Genomic DNA, 25,278 nt, shown 5'->3' on the forward strand with positions numbered 1-25,278 from the left:
GGGCTCTGGTTGGGGAAGTAGGCCGGGGAGGCGGGTGGAGCCGGGGGGGGCGGCGGGGGAGGAGGGGGCGCCGTCTGCGTGCCGAACTGGGGGAACGCCGGCGGCCCGGTTTGAGGCGGCGGCTGGGCGGGAGGCTGGGAGGGGAACAGTGCCCTCTGGCTGCGGTAGGGGGAACCCTGTGGCGCTGGCTTCGGGTAGTGGACCGGGGAAGAGGGCGGCGGAGGCGGCTTGGTCGGGGTCAGTGGGGCGGGTTTGGGCCCGGCGAGCTTGCTGTTGGGATTCGCCGACCACGTCTGAGCGTCGCCGTCTTCGTCCTTCAGCGGCCGACTGGCAGGCTGGGAGAGAGCGCCGGGAGAGCAGGGCTGCAACGAGGAACAAACAGGAAACGGTTCTTATTTTAACGCCAAACTTCAGTCAATCTGCGGATCAGAACCAGAACCAGAACCGGCGGTGTCTTACGGTGTGAGTCGGAGTTTTCTGTAGGACTGGAGATGCACAGTCTCGTAGTGCCGGCGTGTCGCCTCCTTCTGGTTCCCCATCTGATGCAACAGAAACGGAAACTTTACGACTGAAACGATTAATCAGATTAATCGATTATTGAAATAAGCTTCAACTAATTGAGTAATTGATTAATCGTTAACTGGAGCACTTACATAAACATTAAGCCAAAGCTACATACTCAGCTTTCCCCAAATAAACGAAGGAAAGTTGTGATGATTGAAATTAACTAATTTAGTAATTGATTATACACTAACTGGACACTCAAAAATGGGAATTTGCTGAAAGTACAACACAATAAGACATTAATTAACCAAAACCGGACAAAAAATATACAAATAAACCCAAATGAAATCTCCTATTTAGAATTTTTTGCAGTCAAATTATTAATTAGTTAATTAAAAAAATCAGTTAATCTATAAATCGCCACGCTAAAAGGAATGCTCTGTTGTGCAAATGAATAATTCATTCACATTTTAAACAAGAAATAAAAATTTCATTGTCTAAAATGCAATAATTTAATGTATTTGTAATATTATATAAGAAAGAATTAAGTAGCTAAATGAAAAATATGCAGAATGTGTCAACTTTTTTATCCTATTAATCGGTTAATCATTTGAGTAATCAATGGAAAAATTGATTATTGAATAATTGATACTGTATTTTTGTCATTTTATGGTGTAAAGCTCTTTAAAATGCCTTGTTGCTGAAATGTGCAATAAAAATAAAATTTAATTTCATTACAAAAATAATCGCTGGTTGCCTGAGATGCTTAGATAGTCAACAACCTTGGAATGAAAAGTTACGGTGCATGATAAATTGTCTCTGTAGTATATTTTTAAAATAATTTATCCGTACCAGCATCCTTATCTTTGCTGAGCAGCAGCGCTCTGTGGTAGCCGCGCTCCCTGGCCTGCTCCACTGAGGTCGACGACGTCCTGATGATGAACATCAGCAACAGGTTTAGTCAACATGAAGCTAAAACTCATCCAGCGACTCCAAACAGGGAACGTACCATTGGCCTTCGCCGCCCTCCTTCTCGCCTGACGCCTCGGCCTCCTCGCTGGCTGGAGGCTCCTTCACGGCGGTTGCGCTGCACGGCGCCGGCTCGCTGGCGGGCTCCAGAGCCACGGGGAACGCCTCCACGGCCAGCGGCGGCACGGTGGAAACCGGAGAGCTGCACTCGGTCTTGGAGCCGCTGCGGCGAGCTTCTCGCTGCCGCTTCCTGTACTCCAGCAAGGAAACCTGGGAAAACAGAGCGGCGCGCCGTCAGTGGAGGCTCTGATCCACCAGCAGGGGGCAGAGTTCAGCTAACTGTCAGGTCCAAACAAACTTTAAGACAATTTAACTCACAACTATTAGAAATGAAATGATTAATCAGATAAATTGTGATGAATCAATTCTGATCACTTATTTATAATTAATTAATCATTAACTGGAGAAAACAGATTCAGAAAAAGGCCACTTGCTGATCAACAAGATGGATGGATGAAGGATAAATCCCAATCTGGGTAAAATTACAACCATTTTGCATTTCTGTATTGCAGACAGTAGACGTGACCTCTGACCTTCTTCCTTTGCGGTGGGTTCTGTGCGGACCCTCCTCCTTCGCCGTCACCATTCAGTGACCGGGAGAAGACGAGCGAGCCGCCCTCGTCGGAGCAGGGGTAGAACAGCTGTCCCTGCGCCTCGCTGAATGGCGGCTGGGAGCCGGACAGCGCCGCCGTTCCAGCCGCCGCCGCCGGCGGCGTCCCAGCGGCCGGCGGCTCCAGCCTGAAGGGAGCCGCCAGAGGCTCCAGCGTGTGAGACGGGGTGAGGTCCCGAAGGTTAGAGTTGACCGGGGAGAAGTTCAGACCAGCTGGTCCAGCCAGGCCTCTGTCTGGGCTTTTGATCCAGCCCGGGTATGAGGAAGAGGAGGAAGAGGAGGAAGGACAGGCGTCTGCAGAGGAAGCAGCCTCGACGGCAGCGTCTGGGAGCGCGGCGTCCGTTCTCTCCTCGCCGCTGTCCACAGACTCTGGAGCGGGAAGCTGCGGACTCTCCGGGACAGGAAGCTTGACGTCTGAAGACACTCCGTCTGAGACCGGAGTCCGGAGACACGGAGAGGACGCTAACGAAGGAGGACGATCAGCCTGCAGGGACGGAGACAATCAGCGTCACATGACCTCTGACACAAAAACACTCAGGAGAAAAAGCTCAGATGTGAACGTAATTGTTTTAATAACAATCCATATTTTAAAGATATTGGATGGATGGATGGATGGATGGATGGATGGATGGATGGATGGATGGACAGACATGCAGATGCGTTTCGTTTTTTTCAAACTTATTCAGATTTGAAAAACCATAAAATGAACAAAAAGTTTGAAACGGCCAAACCGTCTCAGCCCCTCTGACTCTCAGCCCCTCTGACTCTCAGCCCCCCTGACTCTCAGCCCCCCTGACTCTCAGCCCCGCTGACTCTCAGCCCCGCTGACTCTCAGCCCCGCTGACTCTCTGACTCGTCGGACAGTAAAGTGCTGACTCGGCGCCTCACCTCTTGCACGGAGGGTTTTCTAACCTCTGGTGAGTTTTCCTCTGAAGACTCCATCTGTGGATAAGGAAACAAACTCAGCCGCCATTTTTAATCGGAACAGGCAGAGCGCTAGGCGGCGCCTCCGTACCTCTGGAGGGGTGTTAAGTGCGTGCGTCGGGGTATTGCTGGAGGCCGGTTCGGCACCAGGCTCTTCGGTCCGGGGGCGGGGCGGGGTGGCGAGGAGGCCGGGCGCCGCGGACGGCTCGGAGTGGTCTGTCCGGGTCGGCGTGGCGCAGGGCGAGCCGTACGGCGTGGAGCTCTCCGATATGCAGGCGTCCAGTGGGCTCAGCCGTCGCTTCTTCAGCGGAGTTGGCAACTCTGGAGGAACGCGGCGGCGTTGGGTCAGAAACTTCTACACACTCAGATTTCTAGTTTTTAATAACTTCTGAGTTCAAAACATCCACATGTCTGGGTTTCTGTTTTGACATCAGTGATTTAGCTGGTAGTAAATAAATAAAAACATAATTTAGTTGGGAAAAAAAAAACAAAAAACAATTTGAAGCCGAAGCTCCTTCTTTGAATAAACATCGTATCTTTTAGATCGAGGATGTTCAAAGTAGGGGATGGGGGCCCTTTTTTTGCCCCTACAATGATATTATGTGGCCAATCGACCACAATTCAATAATACATAAAATAAATTCAGACAAAACTACGACTTTTAAATTAAAATCTATAAGAAAGTGTTAAAAATAAACAAAATGGCCACCTGGAAGCGAGCAAGTGCCGTTGAAGAGCAGCGGACTGTCTGAGTCTCCGTTGACGGAGGGGCTCAGCGGCCCGTCGCCGGGCAGAAAGAGGCTGGGCCGTCTGGCAGGGCTGGTGGAGCCTTCCTCCTCCAGCGCCTGCTTCAACCATCGCTGCACAGAAGGAAAAGATAAAATTAGTAAACGAATGACAGCAGCCGCTACAAAATATCACTAAAGATTTTAGTGTTTCAGACAAGATTATTATACTGTTTCATTTTGTCATCTGACAAACAAACATCCATGGATTTTACAAAACAGAGCAACAGAAAGTAGTTTAACATTATGAAAACACATGCTTTATTATTATTATCATTATTATTAGCTGATGGGGTCATCCATAATCTGTACAGGATCAGTCTTCAGTCAGAGGGTTCTTTAGAACCACTGTAACACAGACTGCTACAATCAGCATCTGTGAAAAGGATTTAAAGAAATTTGCATAACATGAGCTACAACATCATTTAATTTTCTTAAACATGTGGAAGTAGATTTGGGAAATTTCTTATTTTTGGGCTGCATGGTCAAACATGGTGGTGGCAGCACCATGCTGTGGGGAAGCAAGTCAAAGATGATGGAAAAATGTACAGAGATAAAACTTGGGACAATCCTGGAGGATCAGTTCAAACCAGAAAGCTGGAAGATTAAATATCGACTTTAGAAAATTAATAGTAACTTTTAAGGAGCCATAATTTATTCAGCAAAAAACGAAAATCTTTTCCAATACGACGCTTTGTTTTCTTCCACTTTCTCGCCATGCATTCGTTTATAATTGGTCTGTCAGATGAAAACAAATTGAAAATGTTAACTGACTTCAGTAAACCCAGACAGGAGGTTCTTCAGAACCGGCTCCGGTACCTTTTTGCAGGAGCCGCTGGTCGGCGGCGTTTCCGGCAGCTCCCTGGAGCGGCGCCTCCCGGTGGGCACGCCGGGCGTGGTCGGGCTGCGGTTGGCCAGGAACGGCGACGAGAAGCGGACGTAGTGTTTGGGCGTGCTGTACACCTGCGGGGAGCAGGTCATGCCTGGCAAGGCGTTCAGCTGTGTGGCGAGTACTTCCGGGTCGCTGCTTATTCTCAGCGGCCGGTCCGGGACCGGTTCCGGCGTTCGGACGCTGCCGCGGTCCTGCTGTTTCTCCCCCACCCACTCGCTCACAAAGTGCTGGGGAGGAAAGAGAGTTTGACAGAGGGGAGAATTATCTGGCTGTTTGAAGGGTCTTTCTTAAGAAAGAAACGATTAATCGTGATTAACCGATTGTTCAAATAATCATCAACTAGTTTAGTAATGAATGATTCGATACCTGGAGTATTTAAAGGCTAATTAAAGCATAAATATTAGAGATGAAACAATTAATCATGATAAATTGATTATTGAAATAAATATCAACTAATTTGTAGTTGTTTAATCATTAACTGGAGTATTTAAAGCAAATATTATTTAGATTAATCGATCATTGAAATAATCGTTAACTAATTTAGTTTAATCGATTAATCGTTAACTGGAGCATACAGACTCAGAAAAAGACTATTTGATTAAAGAACAACAGTCAGGATTAATTAAACCAAATCTGAATAAAAATATATATATCTATTGCATTTAAGATAAACAAAATGTTGTAAATATGTTCTACCCAGTTTTAACTTCACCTTGTTCAAATTCTGTAAAGATCAAAGTCTCGTTTTAAGTAAATCTTTTAATGCAAAAATCAGTCAATTAATCGACAAATGATCAAGTGTTCACTCAAAGAATGCTTTGTTATTGCATTTTAGTCAGTGCAATTTTTAGTTACTTATTTTAAAAATGATTAAATTTGTTATTTGTATTTTATGCATTTCAGAAGGAAAAATTTGCAGAATTTGCCAGTTATTTTCTATTTGATTAATTGACAGACTAATCTCGTTTCTAACCTTTTTAGTTTTGTAGCTCTTGCTGCCAGTGCGGGTCCTGTCCGGCGCCGGCGAGCTGCTGTGTGGAGGGCTGCTCTCCGGGACGTGGGAGGGGATTGCTTCAGGCTCTGGCGCCGCCGGCGCCTCTCCTTCCGGCGCTTCGGTGGCTGGAGGCTCCACGGGTTCGGCTGGAGAGCTGGGCGTCAGGTCAGAGCAGGTGCTGATGGTGCGCGCACGCCGTCGCTGCTGCCCGATGTGAGTCCGGTTCCTGGAGAAGCTCTTCCTGTTCCGGGACGGTTTCACCTTGGCCGGCTTCAGTCCGGGCTCCTCCTTTATTTCAAGAGGCGGCTGCAACACAAAAACCTGGGTTCACTAAAATAAAAACTAACATTTTACCAACTATTTTTATCTAGTTTCTAGTGTAAATATCTTAGTATACTTTCATCAAGATAAAGGAGTTTGTTTTAAGTCAATAATTCCTTAATATTGATGGGAAGTTCTAGTTCCACTGGCGCCGTTACCTAGCAACACCAGTCAAGCCCGGCCCGTTGCCTAGCAACCCAGTTCTATTTCCGCTGGCAGATTATTTCACTCATAACATGGGAAATTCGTCTTGTTCCAAGTGAAACAATCTGCCAATGGAACTAGAACCAATATTGAGGAATAATTGACTTCAATCAGGTTCTTATAGCTTGCTGAAAAGTTTCTCTTAAATTAGTTTCGTATTATTTCAAGTGCAACTAGAGACTAGACAAAAATACTTGGTAAGATCCTGTTTCTGCAGTGTTCAAGATAAGTTTTCACACTTTTCCAGTAAAAAAAAGACAGTTTTAATTCATTATTATATCTTTTTTTTTTTACTGTTATTAATATTTGTTTATGGTATTATTCCACATTCTACAGTAGGGAAAAGAGAAACTAAAATATTTTTGAAATAACTTTCATTTGATATATATATACATAAAAATGCACAAAAAATATAAAAAAATGTTCTTGCTATGTTTTCTGGAATGTAGCAAATATAAATAATTTAGGTAACTAACTAACCTAAAACAAGAAAAGTTTAATATGATTTAACTTCAGACAGCAAGGGAATTTTTTTTAAATTATGTTTGTTAAAAATCTGGTTTCAACAGTAAATTCAGGCTTTTAATCAAATATTCACTTTGTTTGTTGAATATGAACTTCAACTAGAAATCAAACAATTGAATTTAAAGTATTTAAATGATTTCACACCCCTGTATAAGCTGTGAAACAGGTTTTTAAGATATTTCCAGAGAAGTTATTCTGTCTTTTTGTGTATTTTTACCTGCATGACAGCTGGAGAATCGACGGTTTCTGGCGTGGCCGGCGGTTCCTCTTTGATATCGCTGCGGCCGCCCACTTCTGTCTTCACGCTGCCGATTCGCTCCAGCGCTTGCTCCCTGCGTTTCTCCCGTTTCTCCATCCTGGCGAAGGCTTGCAGGATGGCCTCCATCTTCCGCTCCTCTCGAGTCTGCGGTGATTCGGGCACGGGGTTTGGGAGGAAACGGCACAGTCATTAGCATCCAACGACCCCCTGAAGCCACAAAGGGTTAACACAGCAAAAACGACTCTAAGGGAGCGCAGAGATGCAAATGCAGATAGTTGGGAGGGAAAAGGTTTGCGATAGATGCAAATAAAGAAACCCAAAAGTAGGAAAAGCAGTGTGAAAAAGTGGCTCCAGATTGTTCAAAACGTCCCGCTGAGCGCTTCGCATGGAAACTGCCTCCACCATTTAGAGAAAGATCCACGCCACCAACAGACGGGGTTAGTTCGCCACGAGCCGATTTGGTGGAGGTGAACCCTGGAATGATGTTGGCTATGTATGGGGTCGAGTTTACCTCTTTCAGTTTTGGCCCGTTCCAGCTTGAAGCCGCCCCGACAGGGAGATGGGACTGCTCGGCTGGGTTGGCCTGAATGTTTAATGAAGAGACAGCCCAGTTTAGAGAAGCAACGCTCTCCGCAAACACTCGCCATGTCTGGCTGAAAATACATTTAATCTGAGTGCCAGAGATACCCCAGGTACCCTGAAGGAATGCTGGCCGTCGCTAAGTGCTCATGTGCTGCATAAAAGCCCAAAACTGTGCAGTTTTAACTTAAAAATCTTAATTTTTAATTTAAATTAGACTAATTTTGGTGTGGAAAACCAAATCTGATCTCCTGGTTTAAATAAGCATCTAACATTTTAGATTGGTGGTGTTCAAGGTGGGGTCCGGGCCGCTGGACTAATTTCAGCGGCCACAAAAAAACCCAATTTCAGTCGATTTGGCCGCCAGTCGACAGTAATTCCAGAATACATTAAAGTAGAACAAAACTACAACTTTTAAATTAAAATCTTGTCATGGTAACTGGGACCAAATCTACTGATTGACTTTACGCTAAAGTACACTTGGTTGCACCCAAATCAGTTTTCAGTTGCTATGTTAAAACTTCTGTAAATTTACTTTAATCAAGCCCAAAATAAAAAGCAACCAGAGAAAAACCCTTTGACATTTTGGATTTATGATCTTGTTCCTACAAAAAAGAAAAAAAAATTAAAAATACTTGTTTAATTAAAGTGGTTCATGCTTAGTTTATTGTTGAATAGATAATAAATCATAACCTTTAGGTGACTTTAGTTTTTCAAAATTATATTTTTCTGGCCTCCAAGTACTTTTGAGCTAATAATTTTGGCTAATGTGACCAAAAATTTGGACACCCCTGTTGTAAAGAAAATAAGATACAAATGTACAACCTGCAGAGCAATAAACTAAACTGGACAAGGATCCAAGTTTTTTTATGGCACCACAGATAGAGAGGAGGAGGATGAGGGAGGTAAATATATCTCTAATTTTCACTGACGTAGAAGGACTGCAAAGAGCTGCATCTTCATACCAGTTAGTCTGTATTATCACCCCTACATGATCCAAAACGTTTGGCGGCTAAATGACCACAGAAAGCAACAAAAATCAACCTTTGGGGTTAATGATGGCTTAACACAGTAGCCAGAGATCCTTTCAATTGTTAAAGGAGAAGCTCGAGTGTTGCTCCACTGATGGAAAATGCTTAAAGAACAGATCTGCCAGTTATAGATGTTGTCTATTGTTATCAGGTGGAAAACATTACAGGGATGTTTATTAATGTTGGCCAGCTGTAACTGATGGGAATCCCTAGATAGAGTGAGTGCCAGTAAATTTGAAAATACTTGAAAATGTGACTGAATGGAGTGGTTGTGGGTCAACATTTGCATATGAATAGCAGCACACCTAAAAATAACACGTGCACTGCAGGATTAGACATGTGGCAGGTTTTACTTCAGAGCAGTTTCATGTTTTTATGGATGAATTAGCAATAAGACATTTTAGCTTCTCTTTTATCATTGTCATTGTCATCATTGTAAATACCATAAAATATTGTATTGAGAACCGAGTCCATATCAAGCCACCAAAATTAACTAAAACACTAACTTCAGCATGAGGGCTACTGCTATCATGTTGACTAAGTGACTTACACAATCTAGTATGCAAACAGTAGGGCATAAAGTTCACTAAAATGCTGCTAATAGCATGTGGGCTATCACTAGCAAGTTAGCTAATATTGCTCAATTTTACTCAAAAGTTTACCCTTTGCTTTTTCAAAATTAGCTAAAATGCTAACATTAGCATGAATACTACGACTAGCATGTTGACCAACAGTAGTGCATTCTTACTCCATTCAATAGGTCGAGTTTAGCTTTTATACTAAAATTAATGCTAACGTTAGCATGAGGGTTCACAAGCATATTGACCGACATTGATTTACACCATATAGTATACAAATAGTGTATACATTACTAGGGTTAGCTAAAATGCTGTCCATAGCATGTGGGCTAACACTAGCAAGTTGGCAAACATTACCTTACTTCATGCCATCAGAAGCATGTAGGTTATCACGAGCAAAGTAGCCAGCATTGCCTTATTTGTTAATGAGGCTAATGCTAATAGGCTACTGCTATCCAGTTGACCAACAGTGACTTACTCCATTCAGTAGATTAGGTTTAGCTTTTATATGTGAATTGGCTAAAATGCTAACATTAGCATGAGGGTTATTACTATTATGATGACCAACATTGCTTTACACCATTTTATATGCAGACAATGGTGTCAAACTGCTGTCATTAGCATGTGGGCTAGCTAGACTTTTGTCCAAGTGGTCTTTTGTCAACATCTGTTGTAAAAATAGCTAATCAAGCCTGTGAGGCAATTTGTCTTCCGTTTCTATGACATCACAGCAACTAGTTGACGCATGAAGTTGTGCAACCCTACAGTGTAAATGCTAAATTACCTGTCAATAGCATGTTAACTAGCATTGCCTTACATAATTCTGTAGGCTAGCTTCTATTTAAAAATGAGCTAAAATGCTAATGTTATTACTATGACACCATATCAATACTCCTTGAATTGTGCCAACTAAATGAGTCTTAGACCAGTGGTGACTACATAAACAGCTCTGTGTTTTGCAACAGCCACTAGCATCTTCTACAGTAGTTAGTGATTGTGTGTGAATGCTGGCCTGTTTGTTGCAGCTCTGTCCACAGACAGCAGCTCATTGGTTATGCTAAAGTCATCCCTTCCTGTCCTCCTCCCTTAATCTATCCATCTCTTTCGCCGATTAGCACAACTGTATGTTGCCCAAAGATGAGTCAGCGTTTTACACCTTGGATCCACCGTGTGAAATGAAGCTGACTGCAGGGTAATTTCCAGTGTGTGTGTGTGTGTGTGATCCCCATCTCTCAGGGACATGAGGCCATTTGGCAGCGAGTGCAGGGAGTGGTTGATACCGCGACATGCCATTTTAGACAGCAATGAAGCTGTAATGCACTCAGGAAACGCTCCAATGAATGATGGGAAATTACTGTTTATGTGTCGTTTCAAAAGAAATAGTCAGGAAAATATGGAAAAAAATAAATAAATCTTGAAGCTTCAGTGTTGCAAGAAAAAAAAACGTAAAAGCTGAAGGAGGGCAAAATAATGAGCAGAAGAGCAACAAAGGCGACGATAGTGGTGGGCGACGTAGCAGAGATGAGTGATGAAGAGGAGGCTACAGTTGGAGTCAGAAGGTTACACAAACGCAACATCAAGGTCATCCAATTTGGCTTTTAATGGGTTCATCTGAACCATTCTGCTTCAATGTTTACTACTCTAAAAGCGGAACGCTCCACCTGTTTTTGCCACAAATATTTTAGCTAGCACGGTAGTGGTGGAATCATGCTGAGGGGTGAGTCTAAATTCTTCAATTTCACCGCTAATTCACATCCAGAATTATTTAGTTACATTAATAGTAAAACTAAATATAGATAGAATTAAATTTTCATTTAACAATAAAATTGTATTATTTAACTTCCTTTTGGGATTAATAAATACGTATTTTAGAATTTGATCCCAAACAAACAACAAAACTGATTTTTACCATCTTATAATCTTTCTTCACCTTCCAAGATAAATTTCTCTCATATGAGACGAACATGACCCTAGGGCAAAACTGCCCTTCAAGAAATACTGAAATAGTTTTAATTCATCGTGCGACTAATCGTGACATCACCTGAATTTGTCGGAATGAATAAATCAATTAACTCAAACTTATTGTTCACTTTATTCCACCTGGGAAACGAAATGGTTCAAATGAATCCATGAAAACCCAGAACGGACATATAAATGCTGCGTTGGTGCAAACCTCTGAGTTTTAGACTACAGCAGGAACGCCGCCGGCTCCCGTCCAAAAGCCCTCAGCAGACAGGGAGCAGCATCAGGGGACAGTTTGGTTTCTACCATCATTACTTTTAGTTTTACTCTCTGCTGGGCGGCTGCATAGCAAAAGAAGCTCAAGTCCCTCACTTTGCACACTTACCATCTTCCTCCTCCTCTCTGCAATCTGCTCCTCTGACTCCATCTCTACTTCATTGCTAACGGAGGTTTTGTCTTCTAGATCCTCAAATAACTCAGGATCCTGTAAGAGGAGGGGAGAGCCGTGTATGGCCATTTTTTTCTCATCATGGCTGAAAACTCAGCCCGACTACAGACTAGAGGGAGACAGGGAAAGGCTGAGGACAGGGTGTAAAGGTGGAAATTTCTTCAATTTGTTGGTTTTTAGGGCCTTTTACGCACTTTTCTTTCTTCATTCGTCAGGAATCGTGTTTTAAAAACAACCTTAACCTGGTAAATAATCCTGAATGAATCATTTTGAGTGCAGACTTTAAATTAGGATTGCGTTAATGCATAAAGGGATGATGGGAAAACAAGGGAAAACAATACATGATGAGCAACGACAAAACAATACATGCAAAGAACGTTTTTAAAAAAGAACAAAATTAAAAATTCACACGGTGAAATTCAAAGACTTTCAAGCATTTTCAAGGCAAGTTTTAAAGGCATCACCTGTATATATATATATATATATATATATATATATATATAATTTATGATTATTAATAAGGTTTTGTGATAGTATTCTTTGTTCTACAGCAAGGAAGATATGAAAGTGTCTTTCACACCTTAAACACCTGAAAGTTACAAAAAAATCTAAAAATAAAAATATTCTCGTTATGTTCTCTGACAATTAGCAAATAGAAATTATTTTGGTGATTCTCAGTAAGTTTAATTATATTTCACGTCAGACACTGAGAAAAAAATATTGTATTTGTCTTTTTATCATCTTTAAATATCTTGTTTCAGCTACATGTAAAGTTTTCCAAATTTAGGCTAAAACGTGATTTTATACTTTGAAAAGTCTCGTTCATACACAGCCTGTTCCCCCAGCTATGAAAACAAAACACTAATTTAACAAAAAAGATTCCCAATTTCAACAACGTTTAACATATAAAATGTAATTCGATCAATAAATCATGAGGAATAACAATTAATTAAAATAGAAAGAATCCAAACAAATTGTGTTAAAATAAATGACCTTAATGCTCAAATTAAATGCTTAAAATACAAAACAATTACAAAAGAAATCTAAAAAATGTTTTTTGGAATTTAGAAAATAGAAATAATTTTAGTAATCTTAACTAACTGATTTAATCTCATACAGTTAAATCAGGTTTGTGAAAATATCTGGTAAATTTAGGCTTTTAATCAAACGTTAAGATACAGTCAAGCACTTTCCAAACCTTGAAAACACCAGAATGAAACTCAAGCACTTTCCAGGATTTCTCGTACGAACCCTGGAGACGTGAAGAGCGGGAGGAGACATGGACTCTGTGGTTTGAACTTGCCTGGTTGTTTGAGATGGAGAGCCGCAGCGGGGAGAGTTTCCTCTGCTTCCCGTCTCCTAAACTCTTCCCCTTCCCCTCGCCGTCCAGAGCCACGTTCTGGTTCTGACCCGGGTCGTCTCGGACCGACTCCTTGTCCTTGCGGCTGCCCCTGCGTCTCCCGCCGGCGCTCAGGTTCTCGGTGGGCTCCTGGTTGTGCTTCAGCACCGGGCACTCCTGGTTCCCCTTCACACAGGCACAATCTACCTTGTATTTACTGGAGAAAAGGAGAAGAAAGACGATAAAGTTTAAGATTAAAATCACCTTTTCTGCTATTTGTGATCATCTGCTGCACTCACCAGCTGCCATAATCGAAATCAAAGCCGATTGTGATTTCGGTGCCTTTGGAGATCGGCCTCAGGGAGTAGATGTATAAATGCAGCATGCCGTCCTCAATGACATGCCGCACCTGGAGGATTTATTAAAACAACGGGACAAATAAATGATAAGAAGATAAATTTGCATCAAGATGTTACTGCAAAAATAACCATGTTGGATATGGTGGTTTTTATTTTTCACTTAAGCTTAAATTCCTGTCCAAATTGACACCAACAGTAATTATCTGTGATAAATGTTGGCAAATTCAGTGCAAAACTAAATGTTCCTTGTCGGCCATCTTGGCTTTTTCAACGGTTAATGTTTTTTTTTCTTCCCTCTGGGAACATCTGTGCCAAATTAGGACTTTGTATCCACATGTGAAAGATTTTGGTGAAATATTCAACCGTCTGCTGGACTCACCTCGGAGTTGGGGGTGCAGGAGCGACGGATGAAGCGCGCTTCGTTGCCGAAGCTGCGAGCGTCCACGCACATCTCCACTCCGTCGAATTTTGAGTAAAATAAAACAAACGGGTAAGGCCTGAGGAGGAAAACCAAACAATAAACAAACATCCAGCAGAGTAATTCACGTAAATGGCTTTGCAAAAGTATTCACACCCTCAGTTTGAGACAGAACCACAAATTATTATGCAGTTTGTCAGGATAGTTGTGTGATAAATGAAGTAAATTACTGTGAAAAAATACGTATTTGCAGTTCGGGGAACAGAAAACGCCACACTTTTAAGATTGCTACTTAGAGTTTGTGGTTGAAATGAGACCAATTTTAAGAACAGCTTTGTAAAGCAGTGAAATCCACATGTTGAATAAATGTAATGAGGATTGCCTGACCTCTTGAAGAAGTAACCGTTGGCCTCAAACTGCTGCCGAAGCATGAACTTCCCCCTGTACTCGATGATGAGGGAGTCTGGAGGCAAGTCCCGCACCGCTTTGAGGATCTTCTTGTTCTTCTGAACCTGACTCTGAGCAGCACAAACAATCTGACCTCAGCACAAGACGAGAGCCGGACGGTAACCCAAAACGACCAAAACGAATGAGAAACTACCTCCACTGGGGGCTTGAAGGAGGCTGGGTGCGTGTTGTACGCCAGGTTCTTGCCGTCGCCTTGCTCTTTGACGCGCAGCAGCACCTGGACATCCTCGCTGTACTGGTTGCTGCTGGCCTCTTCGTAGCGCTCCATCCACGTCTTGATTTTACTCTCCCACATAGAAGGGTGCTCCGCTGGCTCTGTGTCCGGAGCGGCACCCTGAGAGGGAAAACCCATGGTTAATACAGCAGAGCTCCAACGATTAATCATGATTAATCGATTATTGAAATAATCATCAGCTCAAATAGGGATCGATTAATCGTTAACCAACTCAAAAAGAGGCAATTTGCTAAAAGAATGGCACGCTCTGAGCAGAAATTAAACTAAAACTGCATAAAAAATATAAACATTTGGGAATTAAGACCAAATTAACTCAAAGTGGAATAATTTAAGCTTCACCTACAGGAATGCTGTGTTATTGAATTTAGCCAAAAAATGTTTACTTTCTTATTTAAGAAGAAAATTAATAGCTCACTTGCAACTTTTAATGTGTTTCTAATACTTCATAAAAATAGCACAAGTGGTTAAATGATGCTGCTTTGTTGCATTTTAGGCAGTAAAATGTTTATTTTCTTATTTTAAAGGGGATAAATCATTTGATTCTTTTCATTCTTTATGATATAGAAATAAAAAGGTTTGTGGTCAAGTTAAAAAAATCAGCAGAATGTGCTGGATTTTTATATGATTAATCGATTAATTGCCAGGATAATTGATTAATCGAGTAATCGTTGTCCTAGAAGAATAATATTTGTGTTTTTTGTGCGTTTACCTTCACTCTAGAGGATTTTCTGGACCCCTCTCTGAAGGCCTACAAAGAAACCAATCAGGTTCAGAGTTAAAATGAGTTTCAGATACTTCGAATCAAAATCTGCTTATTGTGGCAGAACGAGTGAAAGTCGACCTTCTTGGCGCGGGCAGAAGAGGCCGGCGGGTCTTTGTCACCGCTCTTTTTGCGCTTCTTGTCGGCCTGTTTGTTGCCAAGGCGGCCTGTGGTCAGCGTGATGGTGGTGGGTGTGTGCTGGAAGGTGGAATAGAGCTCTAGTGGAACCTCATCTCCGCTCTCTGTCGCGCTCGTGTCCCCATCTGAACAAGCAGAGAAGTTACAAGCATGCCGAGCTATAAAAAGCTGCATCTGCTGCAGGCAAAATAAAAGCCAGTCGGGTTGCAATAATAGAACAAGCTGCTTGTCAGACAATGAGCTACAAAGATGTAGTTTGGTGCTTATCCAGCAGGTGTCACTGTGGGCTAAAATCAGGCTTGGAAAATTTATTTTGTTGGCCGTTTACTGCAGCAAGGAAGCCAGAAAAGCAGAACTGAGCATCTCTGGACTCTCTCAGAAAACGTCTAAGTTGAACCCAGCTTTCAGAACAGCAACGGTTTCAGCCAGTGACTCATCATTTTCATGTTTTTCACGGTGCTGCTCACCAGATAAACACTCTCTCTTCCTGGTCTGTAGCAGGATGGCCCTCTCTCGGTCCAGATGTCGCGGTTGGCACCGTTCGCACAAGTAGGTCTCAGGAATGTTCTGCCTGTCGATGCCCATGCAGTCTATGTGCTGCCAGGCACTAAAAAAAAAACGATGAATTTATAAACTTTATCTCCATTTTTAGCGTCATTAAAGTTGAATCAAGCCGTTTTTTACCTGCACTTGTCACAGCAGATCATGTAGCCGTCGTCGTGGGTGAAGCCACAGATGCACCGGGTGATGTCGGTCCCGTAGCTGCTGTCTTCAGACGTGCTGAGCGTTGTTCCCCGGGACGCTTCATCTTGGGGCCCGGAACCGAAGGGAACCACCTCTCCCTGTCGGATCAACATGGAGGGCGGGGGGGAGGCTGGCGGCGTCGGTGGGGGCCGCGCCCCATAATTATGGTCCTGAAAATGAAGAGAAAGTAAAGGATGAGGATCCAAATGTACTTTATCGATCCCCAAAGGGAAATCGCTTATATGCCGACAGTTACTCCATCCAAAGCGTTAAATATTGGTAAATAAAAATATAACAATAAGCAATATAAAATTTAGAAAAATAAGTGTGATACTGTAAGTGATTTAAATGACTAAATATGAAATATATAAAAACACGTACATAATAAATTAATAGCTTATATACAGGTATGAAATATTATTTATTTTAATATTAAAAATATTTTTCATATTATAATTAGTACATAATAATATAATATACTAGCCTGCTAGCTAGTGGGCTATCGCTAGCTATATGCTAATATTATTAGCACATAGTTAATAACATGCTAATATTAGCATATAGCTAATATAAGATAAATATTAATTATTGTATTAAAATACAATAGCAATAAGAATTTTTCTAAAGAAGCATATTTTGGTAATTTTATGATTAAAAAAATTGTTAAAAAGAAATTTACATTTTATTTTATTTATTTGTTTGTGTCATTATTATTTTTGTTTTAATTATTTATTTATTGTTTTTATCTTAAGATTTTAAGACGCTGCTCAGTTCTCAGAAAAACTCTAAACAGCCACAAAGCTTTCAGCGTCAGCATCTGTCTGCTACTGAAGATCTTTGCTAGAACGCTGAGATCTTTGCATGAGGAGCGGGCTAACGCTAGCTAGCCTCCTCTCTGTACTGAAATGAAAGGGGACGGAGATGCTAACACGTGTCCTTTGGCTTACAGGAATTTAACAGCAGGAGGAGAAAACCTCCAGCTTCTTCCACTGATTTAATTCATTTACATGTTTAAACTTTGATCAGATCAAAGCTGAAAGTTTAATTTCTACTTTTTTTTTAGGAATATGATGATTTAATTGTTTGGATTCTGATTTTCATTATTTCATGATGAAGAAAATTCCAGTTTTAGTAGCAGAATTCATCAGTAGCTACTAAATAAAAGCTTTTAAAGTTGTTTTTTTACAGAGTTTATTGCTTTTCAGTATCATTTATAAATTTAAGACGTGACTGCCTAAAATTTAAATAAATAAGACTTTTATTGAAGAAATCAGTTAAATTTTCTCCCAGAGAAACTAATTTAACTTAATAAAAAAAAACAGGAGCCGGTCTCTTTTGAGTCTCCTTTATCTGTGTGCAGAGTCAGGTTTGATTACTAATAATGAAATCAAAGCGATGTACTCACAGCGTAAGGCAGGCCGATGTAACTGTGGGAATGGTGAGAAGAGCTGCTGTAAATCTGGTGTGGGTAGCTGGACTTTTCCACCACCACGGGGCTGGCCTCCACGGATTCTGGTCTGCTGGCGAGAAACGGAAACGTCACTCACAGAAACACCAGCCCATCAAGGTGAAATCACAACATGTTTGATTAGCAGGTGTGACGCTAAAGCTGGAAGGAAATTATTCTTCAAACTTTTAGCAGTAAGAGTTAAAAGTAGCTACAAACATTTTTTTTAATCCATTTTGTTATGAAAAATGCAAAAACGATTCTATTGTAAAACAATTTGCAGGCTACAGTAACATGATGCAACTAGGCTAGAAGTTACTGTGATAAACTTTTATGTTGTTGTTTTGAAAGTTTTTTTAAAGTAATTTAATGGTTTAGAAATGCAGGAAAACATTCTCAAAAATCAATAAACTTTAAATTATGATGAACATTTAACACTGGAACATTTTAAATATACAAAATAAAACAAATAAAATGAATTTTGAAGTCTCTAAACCAAACTGTCCTTCAAAAAAGGAATTAATCGAGACCAAAACACCAGACTTTAGACTTTTATCATCCAGTTTCTGGTAGAAAAGAGGAAAAAGATAAGTCACACAAACAGAAATGATCGAGTTTGTTTTAATTCAACATGCGATTGATTGATTTACTGCAACAGCCCTCTTTTCTTTTAAAACCCTCTTGTTACTGTGACACATTTCTACTTTGGAGGAAAAGTTACAAAATGTTTTTGGTCATATACAATGAAATTAAAATTAAAACAAAAAATGAGATTAATTTGTGTTATTTCTTAAGTTTGATTCATCTGCATCGCCTCATTTCCATCTGTTTTAAGCTTATGGTGAAATAAACTTGTCCTACTCCTGAATTGCACACAAGGACCACAGAGAATCATCTCAACGGCCACAAATGGCCCCCAGGCCGCACTTTGGACCTCCATGATTTAATAAGGCAGTTAAAAATGCAGAAACAAGACACAGATTCATCTTCAACTTCACGTACAAGGAAGGCAACAACAAACGCATAATTTTGTTTCAGAGCGATTCACGTCAAACCAGTAGAGCAGCTTTCCCCGACCCGAGAGAACCAGTTTCTGGAGCCAACCGGCCCTTATTGTGATGGTTCTGATCTGGACTTCATTGCTGCAGGAGAGCTAGTAGAAAAAGAGGGAAGTGGAACTGGCAAAAAGAGAAAAACGAATGGTGCGACAACATGGTCAAGTACGAAGAGGAGAAAACAAAAGAGAAAACGAGGGAAACATGAGGAGCAGCAGCGCTCATAAAAGATCCACGTTTAGTCAAGTGAAAACACACGAGTTTTGTGGAGAAATCGCTCCGAGCTGTGGGAAAATAAACACCGCAGAGTATGTGTGGCAGCTGATGAGCATATTTACTCTGCTGCTCTGTCTCATGACACTTAAAGAAGCTCTAATACATAAAAAACAGAGCCAGGATAAAACTCCAACAGGCACGTCTACGTGGGAACGGCTCGAGATTAACGACTTTACAACCAGGAAGGAGTCGAGCAGCGACTGAAAAGTTCAACCCGGCCTCCTCGACCCGTAATTCCCAAGCTAATGCGGTTCTACGGTACCTGTGTGAGCCCTCCTCGCCCCGTTCTGCTGCTCTTGCACGCCGATCGAGCTCTGTGCAACACTTCCTGTGAGTATTGCCGCTCGGCTCGTCACTGTCAAAGTGAAAACGTACGAGCGAGCATGAGGTCTGGAGGCGGCGCCGGCCCGAGGGGTGTGTGCACAGAGCAGATCAACTGCCAGATTACACACGCTCCAAGTGCAAGTCGGTTTCATTTACACCGGAGGAAACTTCATGCTAATGATTAATCTGAATAAAAACTGTTTAGCATAACTAAATACAGAATTTATTGGGGGAAAACGCAGCTACAGTTTTATTTTTATGCTCAGATGAAGAAGCGATTATTTAGGTAAAAACTTGGAACATTCTACATATTTTTCATCTAACTACTTACATACTGTTTATGTAATATTAGAAATACATTAGTAGACAAATAACATAACTACATTAATTTTTTTAAAATAAGAAAATAAACATTTTATTGCCTAAAATGCAACAACGTAGAATTTCTTGTGACGTTTTAGTAAAACAAACAAAAGTGTTTTTATATTAAATGCTAAACGTTTTTTTGTGTGTGCAATTTTTTGCTTAATTACTGTTCTAAACATGTTTCAGAAAAAGTCCTTTTTGAGTCTGTATGCTCCAGTAAACAATCGATTATTTCATTAATCACGATTAATTGTTTCAACCCAAATTCTATATATATTTTTGTACAGTTTTGGCTTAAGTATATGTTGCTTTTTCAGCAAATGGTTTGTTTTTGAGTCTGTGTTCTCCAGTTAATTAATCAAATGCTAAATTAGCTGACAATTACTTCAAAAAACGATCACAATCGATTCAACCCAAATTCAATACAAAATGTACGTATATGTTGCACAATTTTGACTTGATTATTGCTCCTAATGTTATTTTGTCGACAAATAGCTTATTTTTGAATCTCTATACACAAGTTAACAATTAATCACTAAATTAGTTCACGATTATTTTAAAAAAATTGATTAATCACGATTAATCGTTCCAGCTGTAAGTAGGGTAAAGGTTTAAATCAAGGGTGTTCCAAGGACTGATTTCGTGCAATAAATTAGGACAAAACTTAAATTCTTAAATTAAAATCTACTTACAAAAATGATGCAACTCAAAGTGATCATCATCTTTTCAAAGTTTTCTGATTTACTTCTGTTTTAATGGAACCACATTTACTCACTGCCTTGTTCGCTAAAGTGAACAAATTGCTGTTTAAAACTTGGCTAAATACAGAAAGTGTTTTCAAACGATCCTGTTTTTATTGCAGAGAATAGACGAAACATTTCTTCAGTTTTCTTCAATCAAAATAATAAGCAAACTGGTTGCCTTTCATTTAACAAGGAAAACATCCAGAAACCATTTGAAGTTTTGGATCTATAACCCCGTTCCTATAAAAAATCTGACTAATTGTTTAAAATAGTTCAGCTTAGCTTATTGTTGAGTGGATTGGGGGGAAACAACATTTTAGTGATTTTAGTTTCTGAAAATTATATTTTTGACTGTCAAAGTTTGCACACCCTGGTTTAAATAATTCATGTTTTCTCTGTTATCCTGTGAATGCGGATAAAACCTGCAAGACCATAAATCGGGTGTGGATGCAATTTTTCTCCAAAATAAAAGTCTACTGCCTTAAATATGCATCAGCGTTAGCAAAGAGACAAAACTGAAGAATAAACATGTTTTAAATATAATACAAAAATATTAGTTTGGGTGTCTGACATCACAGGAGTGATATGAAACCAGGTGAAGTATTTAAGCTGTAATTTAGTTGCTTGCTGTAAAGTTTGCTTAAGATCTTTGATCTTTGAAATCTGGTCCAACTTGTTTGTCATGACCTCTTTTCCAAACAAATGAGCTTTGTTATTGTTGTGTTTTTCCCTCATATGAGGATAAAATGTTTTCTTTTAAGGCCTTAAATGAAGATTTTACTTAAAATATGTTAACATAGTGGAGTACGCAATAGGAAAAGTGCAAATTAAAGAAGCACAGAAAGTACATATGGGGATCATAATTCCAGCTTGATCAGATAAAACCCTAAAATCTGGTGTTTTTTCTGCAACCCTCTTTGGTGAGGACGTGGTGACGGAGTGAACTAATAGGGAACATAATTTCCTACATGGCTGCTTCTATTAAGGCTGTGAGAGAGAGCAGGAATTACAGAGGAATAACATGAAGGCGAAACGCAAAACATCTAAATTTATCGATTTATCAACTTGTTGATGTTACAAATATTTAACTGCAGATGATTCCTTTGCTACAAATAACCAAACATGCAATAAAGGAATGTTGTTATTGCATAACAGGCAATAAAATGTTTATTTTCTTATTTAAAAAGGAACTGTATTATGTTTTAATTTTGATTATTAATGCATTTCAATACTGGTGACAAACTGTATCTCTGGTGGGGTTGAAACAGTTAATCGTGATTAATTGATACATTATATGATATTCCCATCATGTGCAAGAGGAAGTTTGTTTTTTGGGAAAGTTTACGTTATCCAGGTTACATAAGAGCTTGAAATAAAATGAGAAAATGAATAGAAAATTGTTATTTTAAAGGGTTGAAACGATTGTGATTAATCGAATCCTGGAATAATTGTCAACTGATTAAGAAATCAATTAATTGCTAATTGGTCTGCTTATTTCCTTATTTAAAAATGTAAATGTTTTAATATGTCAAATATTGTAGTGGTTAAACATTTTTTTAAATTAATCCCTTAATTAGCTGAATAGTTGATTTGATTAGTAAAATAAATGTTAGTTGCAGCTCTAATTTGAAGTGCGTTTGATTTTGGTCTGCATTGTGATTTCTAAAATCACCAAACATTTTCTACAAGAGAGCAAAGAAGAGGCAGGAAGGACACGCAGAAGAAGACATGCAGGAATCAGCAGCAGAAGAAAGACTCCTGAGGAGACACCGCTTGCTGCTATGGCAACATTACGTGCTCCGGCGGCGAGAGCGCGCACGCCGGGCTCCGTGTCGGTTTGGACACGCAGCCTGCATTAGCCTGCAGCTGCTCGTGCTGCTGCAGCCTTCTGGGGGGGTAAGGGGGGGGGCATTTAAAGGACATGACGCCGTTTCTCCGGTGAGTAGCCAGACCCAGCTGGCTCGCTCTGAATAGTCGACGTATATCCAGCTTAGCCCCGTCCCTCTGGTCGGTATGAACCCCCCCGTTTAAAGCCAGTTATCTGCTTTTGAATGAATTTGCAGCGAGCGGCCAGACAAAGAAGTGAGCGGAGGGGCTTTCTCTAACCCCTGGTGACAGCAGGGCTCTGCAGAGATGAGGCGGGAGGGGGGTAAGACGCCATATCTGTGTGAGGACCACCTGTCACTCAGGCCAATGACTGTGGCAACAAGCCCTGCGCAGTGCAACAAGGGAGGGTGGGGGCAGAAACCATGGCAACTCAAGCTGTCACAGCAACAGCACCCAGGAAGGCGAAGGGGAGGGCTTCCCATCCCTTAAAGAGACAGGACTCCCTCTGTGAGCAGATGACGTGTTATTCTTTAGTCACACACCAACGTCTTGCTTAATTTATTTAACCAGAAAAGGCTACGGCGATGTCCTTGACGAGACTATAAGGAAACACGAAGGGGAGGGGGGCAACAGCAAGTTGCCATGGCGCCATGCAGCATTTCTGCTTCACTGACTTGAGCTCACAGCGTTCACATGGGCAAACGTCACGTTAGAGCCGAGGACGAGAAGCAGACGGGTCACGATTGGAGCTGGAACGACCAAATAATGGCAGAAACGACCCGATCGTTTCAGCACACAGCAGAGAGGTCCTTCTTTATTCAATATACGGCAACTGAGAGGCTATGAAGGTAAAACAGGACATGAAATAACTGGAGTCGAAATGATTAATCAAGATGAGTCGATTACTGGAAGAATCGTCAACTAATGTAGTAATCAATTAATCGTTAACTGGAGTTTTCAGACTAAAAAAAGACCATTTGCTGAAAGAACAACTCACTCAGATCAGTGATTAAGTCAGTTCTATACAACTGAATTAGAGCTGAAACGATTAATCAGATTAATTGTGATTAATCTATTATTCTTCTGTTAATTGAAAAGAATAAACAGTTAAGCCTATATTGATGTTAAGTCCTGCAAAAAGGGCTGAGCTATTCGCATGTTGATATTAAAAGTCTGTTTTTGGATTTTATTACATAAAATATATATTTTCTTGTTTACAAAAAAGGAACTGAATCATTTGCATCTTTGAATTTATGTCTGATATTGTAATAGAAAATTGGTTAAATGAAAATCTGCAGAAGATTCTTCTTATCTTGAGATACTTGAATGATGCGAGTTATGACCAGGTTTAGTTTGTCTTTGGAATAAAATCAAGTATTTCTTTCTTTGAAATGATCGTTTTGCTTGAAGACAAAGTTTTTGTGGCGTTTCCACAAACGCAGAGCAGATTCTGTTGTGTTTACTCACTCTGAGCCTGCAGCCATGTCCAGGTATGAGGCGTCTGCTGTGTCCACCCCTACTGGGATGACTATGCTCATGACGTTCTCTGCTGATCAGTTCTTGTCCTACTGAGTCCAGAGAAAGGGAGTCCGAAACACTGAGGCATGCCAGCCACAGCAGTCATTGCAGACATCTAAGTGCATCCACAAGGCCTGGAAACACAGAAAAACACAACAAATATTAATATATTTTATTGCAGAAAGGATGCTGCAAGGATGATTAAACCCAAACTTCCAAATCATAGTGAAAACGGGGTATTTCCAGCATGCGCAACAGCCTGAGTCATTATTACAGAGAAAAGTTTGCCAGGATTTCCCCCTGTGAGAAAGCTACGCGGGTGAGGTTAGCGACGGGTGAAAAGCAGCAGCAGAGCCGAACTGCCGGGGATAGAAGAGGCTGCACTGTAAGAAAACTCCACAAAGGGGAGCAAGAGCACACCGCTCCACGAAGACGAGGAGGAAATGCAACACAGAGGCCATTTTTCCCTCTGTTTGACTCAAGAGGGCTGATCTATTCTGAGAACTCACCCAAACTTCTTTAATCTGAGACGGCGACCTGCATGTTTTATTCACAGGAACCACAAACGCTAAAACAGAGAAACTACTAAATCAGGAGTGAGAGAGGGAGAGTAGTAAGGATGAAGGGTTTAAATTTACACCCTGGGGAGCAATATAGGTATTCATTCAAACGATTAATCTGGATTAATCGGGATTAATCAATTATTTGAGTACTCAACATCAAATTTAGTAATCGGTTAATTGTTAACTGGAGTTTTGACTCAAAAAAGGCAGTTTGATAACTTCAACAGAGTAGAAACATTTTTAGTTTGTTCACAAAGTAAAACTTTTCTGATATCTGGGTAGATACTTAGTAACATATCAACTAAATATCTAGTATATAGTATTTACTTATTTAGTAAATATGGTCAACTGAGAACATACTTTGTTCACAAATAAAAGTTAACCAACATCTGAGTAAATATTTAGTCAAATATCAACTAAATATTTAGTAAATAATATTTATCTACTAGATGGAAAACATTTTGGTAAATATGATCTCCTAAGAACATATTTATTATAAATAATGCCTGAAGCTTCACCTGGTTCAGATTATGTAAAATCTCCTATTAAGCATATTTTGCTATCCAATTATTAATCGGTTAATGCAAAAATATTGTCAATTAATTCACAAATGATGAAGCGTTCACTAATTTAATTTTATTGCATTTTAGGCAATAGAATTTTCATTTTTTAACCTATAAAAGGGAAATTTGTGTTTTTATGCATTTCTAATATTGTATAAAAAGTTTAAGTGATTAAATGAAAAATTTGCAGAATGTATAATTGATTAGTAAAATAATTAAAATCCTGTTTTTTGCATTTGATGTGAGCCCAGACAGCAGCATGTGTGTCAGTGTGGCTGCCCCTGATGCACACAGCTCTGTTGATAAGCAGGATTAGAGGGAGGGACAGATGCTGAGACAAAATGGGCTGGAGGTCACACCTCCGCCTGCCCAGGCAAACTGTGACCTAACAAAGGCTCAGATCACGTCTCAGGGAGCATGCACACGGGGTGAGAGGGGTTACAAACCGGGAACGTCTGCTTGCCCCTGCATGCCTATTGAGTAATGAGAG

At 40.5% G+C, this 25,278-nt stretch overlaps 1 protein-coding gene across 1 annotated transcript in view; it reads right to left on the reverse strand.

The window, feature by feature from the left end:
• Positions 1-25,278, reverse strand: part of kmt2e (lysine (K)-specific methyltransferase 2E) — a 43,836-nt gene that overhangs the window by 8,509 nt on the left and 10,049 nt on the right. Inside the window, exons 2-25 of the mRNA XM_015048925.1 lie at positions 23,612-23,796; positions 17,512-17,623; positions 16,047-16,276; positions 15,830-15,969; positions 15,306-15,487; positions 15,174-15,212; positions 14,363-14,563; positions 14,149-14,279; positions 13,723-13,840; positions 13,284-13,393; positions 12,949-13,201; positions 11,583-11,681; positions 7,559-7,630; positions 7,006-7,191; positions 5,718-6,044; positions 4,672-4,971; positions 3,777-3,927; positions 3,159-3,388; positions 3,032-3,085; positions 2,067-2,627; positions 1,514-1,743; positions 1,357-1,436; positions 460-539; positions 5-362 (exon numbers count right to left, since the gene is read on the reverse strand). Of these exons, the coding sequence (XP_014904411.1) occupies positions 5-362; positions 460-539; positions 1,357-1,436; positions 1,514-1,743; positions 2,067-2,627; positions 3,032-3,085; positions 3,159-3,388; positions 3,777-3,927; positions 4,672-4,971; positions 5,718-6,044; positions 7,006-7,191; positions 7,559-7,630; positions 11,583-11,681; positions 12,949-13,201; positions 13,284-13,393; positions 13,723-13,840; positions 14,149-14,279; positions 14,363-14,563; positions 15,174-15,212; positions 15,306-15,487; positions 15,830-15,969; positions 16,047-16,276; positions 17,512-17,623; positions 23,612-23,682 (4,315 nt within the window). The 5' untranslated portion in view covers positions 23,683-23,796. The remainder of the gene's footprint in view (positions 1-4; positions 363-459; positions 540-1,356; positions 1,437-1,513; positions 1,744-2,066; positions 2,628-3,031; positions 3,086-3,158; positions 3,389-3,776; positions 3,928-4,671; positions 4,972-5,717; positions 6,045-7,005; positions 7,192-7,558; positions 7,631-11,582; positions 11,682-12,948; positions 13,202-13,283; positions 13,394-13,722; positions 13,841-14,148; positions 14,280-14,362; positions 14,564-15,173; positions 15,213-15,305; positions 15,488-15,829; positions 15,970-16,046; positions 16,277-17,511; positions 17,624-23,611; positions 23,797-25,278) is intronic.

Source organism: Poecilia latipinna, unplaced genomic scaffold, assembly GCF_001443285.1.
Source record: "Poecilia latipinna isolate Pla-1442-1.1 unplaced genomic scaffold, P_latipinna-1.0 Scaffold914, whole genome shotgun sequence".
NCBI lineage: Eukaryota > Metazoa > Chordata > Actinopteri > Cyprinodontiformes > Poeciliidae > Poecilia > Poecilia latipinna.